At 38.4% G+C, this 6,000-nt stretch overlaps 1 protein-coding gene across 1 annotated transcript in view; it reads left to right on the forward strand.

Annotated features, from left to right (window-relative positions):
* Positions 1 to 5,328, forward strand: part of LOC143213672 (uncharacterized) — a 28,476-nt gene extending 23,148 nt beyond the window's left edge. Inside the window, exons 10-12 of the mRNA XM_076433726.1 lie at positions 1,010 to 1,194; positions 1,757 to 2,045; positions 3,349 to 5,328. Of these exons, the coding sequence (XP_076289841.1) occupies positions 1,010 to 1,194; positions 1,757 to 2,045; positions 3,349 to 3,530 (656 nt within the window). The 3' untranslated portion in view covers positions 3,531 to 5,328. The remainder of the gene's footprint in view (positions 1 to 1,009; positions 1,195 to 1,756; positions 2,046 to 3,348) is intronic.
* Positions 5,329 to 6,000: the final 672 nt, after the last annotated feature.

Genomic DNA, 6,000 nt, shown 5'->3' on the forward strand with positions numbered 1-6,000 from the left:
CAATTATAGTGCAGGATAAGGATTTGTGGATATTTGTGAGAAGAATTTAAAAGTGAAAGGGCATTGGCCCCTTCTACTCGATAATTCCATAGGACGGATATTAAAAATGCCCTTGTGGATTTTAACGAGTAGGTAGGTTCAATGTCGTCCACCGATTTTTTAAACATTTTCACCTCGCTGGGGCCCCAAATGAGAACCAAGGTATGCATGCGTTTGTCACTTGATACGAGACTGTCGCGCGCCTGTCTGACGTACGCAACGTATACTTTTGTTAGAAGTGTTGCAGCATTTTAGGCGGATTTTTAATTGTTAATAACTAAACAACGAAGCCGAAATCGCAATTTTTTTATTCTTCATTTTCGTCTTATATTATCGTCGAGAACAACCCTTTAAATTTTCTCCCACCTGTAGGTAAACACCCTGTATATTATATATAATTATTTATAAATCATTGCCACACTTTTTCTAGAAAAGATTTAACGAGCAACATTTCTAGGAACACACAATTTTACGTGACTGAACTTGAGAAACGACTAATATTTAAATTCTGTTACATTTAATTTATTAGTTACATTAAATTTTAAATCGTGTGCTTCTTGGGATTTTTGGGGTTTAATAAATATATAATAATAAATAGACAGCGGGGGGATCTTTATGCAAAATAAAAATTGTCTGCATCGATTGCAAGAGATAGAAACTAAATTGAATGTTATTTCTTCCCTTAATAATTTTAATAGATCTTCTAAATTTTCCAACAATTTTGAATTTCATTTACTCAATTTTTGCTATAAATGCATAGAGATCCGCAGTCTAATAATAAATACATAAATACATAATAAAATTAATAAAACTAAAAATAAATACATAAATATAATGCCTTTTAAAAAAAAAAATGGCTCCATTAGCTTATGTATTCTCTTCACTGTAGCTGATCATTTCGAAGTCTAAACAAACTACGTCAAGTATGACGTCAATGACAATATGTAATTTCGATTGATTCGCGTTACAGAATTCAGCGGCGACGATCTAGTGGCACAGGCAGCCGTCTTCTTTAGTGCTGGTTTCGAAACATCATCCACTACAATGTCGTTCACCCTTTTCGAACTCGCATTGAACATGGACGTGCAGAAGACTTTGAGGAAGGAGATCCACGAGGCATTGGACAAAAGCGGTGGAAAAATTACGTACGACATGGTATGCAAAATAAAATGCACGTATCACTGTGTTAATTAGAAAAATAGATCTGACTTGCAGCAGTAATCAAAATTATGCAATCTTCCACGTAAAATGCGTGCTTGGTGAGTAATTGTTAGTACACTTACTAGAGAGATCTTACATAACAAATTCAACCATTCAACTTTTAAACGCCTATAACTATGTGATTTTCGCGTATTCGAAGGAATCCGTTTGCGCACATATTCTACAGGACTTACACTTAAAGAAAACATAATTAAAAAGAACAGACCAATAGTGTGCGCATAAAACCGCATGACCGAAGTGAAAACTTGTCTGACGATTGCACACCTGTTTGTTTCTCGCTCGATTGACTAAATTCGACTCCCCCGAGATTACCCGAATAACGTTTCACTTCGGAGCGTGACGGATCAGACTCATTCACTGCCCAGCAATTGTGTACGCGATGCGGCTAAACAAGTTGTCACTTCAAAAATCGATTTTTTGAAAATGAACAACCAGAATCCCTCCTTAACGACTCTATGCACGGTGCACGTGCGAGTAAAACGTGGCTTGATTACAGATCATGACACTGCCATATCTTGATATGGTTGTCGCAGAAACTCTCCGCAAGTATCCACCTCTGGGATTCCTGGATCGAGTAGCTGCAGCCGACTACAAGATTCCTAATTCTGATTTGGTGCTGGAGAAAGGCACTCCGGTCTACATTTCAATGATAGGAATGCATTATGATCCGGAATACTTCCCTGATCCAGAAAAATATGATCCCATGAGATTTAGCGATGAGAATAAAAAGAACAGGCCATCGTTCACCTACTTCCCCTTCGGCGAGGGACCACACATTTGTATCGGTCAGTAATTTTTATTATATTGGTACAGTAAATCGTCTGTCGACGCAAAAGCCTCGGGGACGTTCATTTGCATCGATCGTATAGGGACGCTATTTTTTTGAGCTTAAGAGTGTGGGTCCTTAGTTGACCTTGGTCAAGCGAGAGTGTGGTGGCGCCCTCACACACCACTGAACACTGTATACGTACACGAGGTTGCAAGGGTTCCGTAAATAACAAACTACGTGTCGCTAATGCACATTTGAGGCCCCTACGTTGTCACAATCGCTAGATAAAAGACCCACCAATTGCGGATGATTTCTAAAATGGCCTACTTTTGCGTTTTCGAGGCGTAATTTTTATTATTCGGCAGCATGTAGCGGAGTTCGACAAATATTGGGCGGTGCGACAGTGCTGCCACTGTCGAGACACATACATTTTCTTAAATATCGAGAGATTTAGGGTTCTTATAGAAAAAGAAGTATACATCCGCATATTCAGAGACATATACAATCTCAATGCAACCTTTATTATGTTAAACTATACGTGTTTAAACACACAGTTTGATATTTACGAAGTACACCCCTAAACGGAGGGTTTCGGCACAAGTATCAGTTCCATGGCATTTTTAGCTAGGAGCGCTAGTGTGTTTCTCAATTTTTAGTCAATGTTTTACTGATATTTTACCGATTCAGTCACTGTATCAGAAACCCTCCGTTTAGGGGTGTACTTCGTAAATATCACCCTTAAGTTTGCGAACTCTTGGTCCTCCAGTCCGACTGCACCGTGGACTCCTTCAGTTTACACCTTAGATCTTTTTTTATAACGAGTACCAATTGTAACAGTCTCGCTCTCAACTCTTGTTTATAGTGTAAATATAGTCCTTCATAGTACTTTGCTTATTTTTCGTCCTTCCAAGTTGGAAGGTGGTCATTAGGCAAATTCTTAGCGGGCGTTTACACGCAGCTTTATGCTTCCGAATTGTGCAAATTCTGAGGGCAATCGCGGTCTAGATTGATCTTTCATCTAGCATTTTTGACTTCTGGAAACTCCCGTCTTTGCATTATCGAGAAATGAGAAAGGCGCATCCTACACCCTTGCAATCTTGGAAACGAGTCTACCTCCTTAAGAACCCTGACTTGTTACCCCTATTAATACTGACTGTACTATAGTACATAGTTAGTTATAAATAGACTGCGAATCTTTATGCAAAATAAAAAATGCTCGCATTGATTGCAGGACACAAGAGACATAAAATTTGTATTCTTCTTTTATAAAAGATTATTATACTAACAGTTATTTTCTCTGACAATGTGCTATCTTTTAGGACAACGATTGGGTCTTATGCAATCGAAGCTTGGACTGGTGCAATTCTTGAGCAAATATCAGGTGACACCTTGCGACAAGACACCTAGTACACCAGTGGTTATGGACCCAAAGGGACTCACCACCACGGCACTAGGAGGAATATACTTGAACGTCCAAAAGGTCAGCACAGAAGCTGGTTAAACCACCTCGACCACATGTGAACTTTTACCAAAATGTTTAGAATTATTTCTTCATTCGGTCAATGATTTATCAACTACTTTGGCGCTTAAAACGTGCTATTTATGCAATACTGCGAACGAATATCAAGCATAACTCCGTAAAATGTATTGTCGCAAAGAAAAACGTTTGAACTTTTGAAAAAACTAATTTTCAACTATTCAAAAACTAATCAAAATGCACACAAATAATGCTAAATTTATACCATGACAACTGATTGTATATAATGAATAAAAGGTCGATGCGGCATGTTGTAATGGTAATACATTTGACAATTAATTGACAATTAATAATGACAATTGTGTCATTAGTCACAATTTATGACTAAAGTGCGGATGTTCATGCGGGTAAAATATGTGCATCAAATATGCAAACATGCATATTGCATCGGTAGTGACACAAACACACACACACACACGCACACACATAGAGAGAGAGGGGGGAGGGAGAGGGAAAGATGGAGAGAGGAACTTTTCTCACACTCAATTTTCTCCGGCCTGGCAACACTGAATCTACATATATTGTCGTGAGCATTTGTGGCAAATAATCCCAATATCTTCATCCATCGGCTGTCGCAGCACAAATGAGGTATAGAAATACATATATGTATAGCGTGTAGCAATAGACTGAGTCTCTAATACGGGTGTTCGACTACAGGTGGGAGAACATTTAAGAATGGGTGGTTCTCCATGACAATATGAGTCGAAAATAGAGGATAAAAATATTGCGATTTCGGCTTCGTTATTTAGTTATTAATGGACTGCGGATCTTTATGCATTTATAGCAAAATTGAATAGATGAAATTCGAAATAGTAGAAAAATTTTGAGAATAGCGCACCCAAAAAATAACCGTAATTTAAAATATTTGACAAAAACCGTTTTTAGCATCAGCCTACCGAGGTCATAGTTTTATAACCGTAGCCGTCAGTAACCGAAAGTAACTCTTCCTAATTCCGCTACTTCTTCCACCACCGTTTAAAACACACCCTCCAGCCAATCATATCCAACTTCCCAAGACCACCCCTACCTTCGAGCTTTTCCTAATTTTGTACGCGAACACAACAAGACAGAACTGTTTCGGCTACCGATCCATCGACAACTCCAAGTACAGCCGAGTCTGACTTGGAGACAGCAAGCCAAGTCTTGCAAAATAGTTAATAAAGAAACGTTTTCTCCGGAGTTTGACTATACAATCATTCGCCGTTAACCTAGTCGTTATACGACCTCCAATTCCGGGATCGACATGACACTACACCATACCATACCATGAAACACTAGAATAAATCACACGTGCTCATATACGGCTTTCAATGTGACCACCATTTTCATTAACGCACACGCGGTCTTTCATAAAAATTTTCTCGCAAGTTTTGAAAATCGTCCATTACGTGCTGCACGATATTGCACACGCACTGTACTCTAAATTTCAGTTCCCCTTCATTATTGATTGGCATCGCGTACACACTAGTTGTTTTAAACATTCCCAGTGAAAGGCCAATTAATGGGTCCTCCTCTGCCAATCCATTTATCTGGAAATTCATCACTTAAATAATTCCACACTGTTATACAATAATGTGGTGCTGCTCCATCTTGCATATACCACACGCTTCTCATTCACATTCACACCTGTACAATTGTCTGCACCTACAAGTCCAACGGTGTGCCAAGTCTCATCGATTCAGACTACATTCTTCTTATAAATTATTAGAATATAAGTTACGTACATGTAACATACAAACATTTTATGTATTAATTCACAATGAATAAATAAAGACATTGTTATAGAAGAACGTGTCTGCGGTATATATTTATTGAACCTCCAATTTTCCCGAACGTCCAACTTGTCGTTGGGTTATACTACTGATTTGCGAAAAAATTTACACTTGTCTAACTTGTCATTGAGTTACATTATTGATTTCGAAAATGTTCGGCCGTCCGGCTTGACTTTGGGTTGTACTACTGAATTTCGTGTCACCTCCTTCGCTGTAATATTCTGCTAATAGAAAGTCCAATTTTCGAGATTTTCGAAAATTTTCACCAATTTTCGGCCGTCTCACTTGTCGTTGAGTGGTACTACTAAATTTTCGAGATACATACCTCCTATACTATCATGTTCTCCTGGTAGAAATCCAAATATTCCGGAAAATTTTTCAAAAATCTCGAAAATGAACTTTTGTATTAGAGGAACATGATATCGAAGGAGGTGGCACGAATTTTAGTAGTACAACTCAACGACGAGTCACACGGCCGAAAATTGGCGTTCGAAAAGTCCGAAAAATGAACTTTGTATTGGGAGAACATGTGATATGGAAGGAGATGGCACTAATTTCAGTAGTATAAGCCAACGACAAGTCAGACGGTCGAAAATTGGCGAAAATTTTCGAAAATCTCGAAAATTGAGGTTCGTATTAGGAGAACATGATATCCAAGGAGG

This window comes from Lasioglossum baleicum, chromosome 11 (assembly GCF_051020765.1).
Source record: "Lasioglossum baleicum chromosome 11, iyLasBale1, whole genome shotgun sequence".
NCBI lineage: Eukaryota > Metazoa > Arthropoda > Insecta > Hymenoptera > Halictidae > Lasioglossum > Lasioglossum baleicum.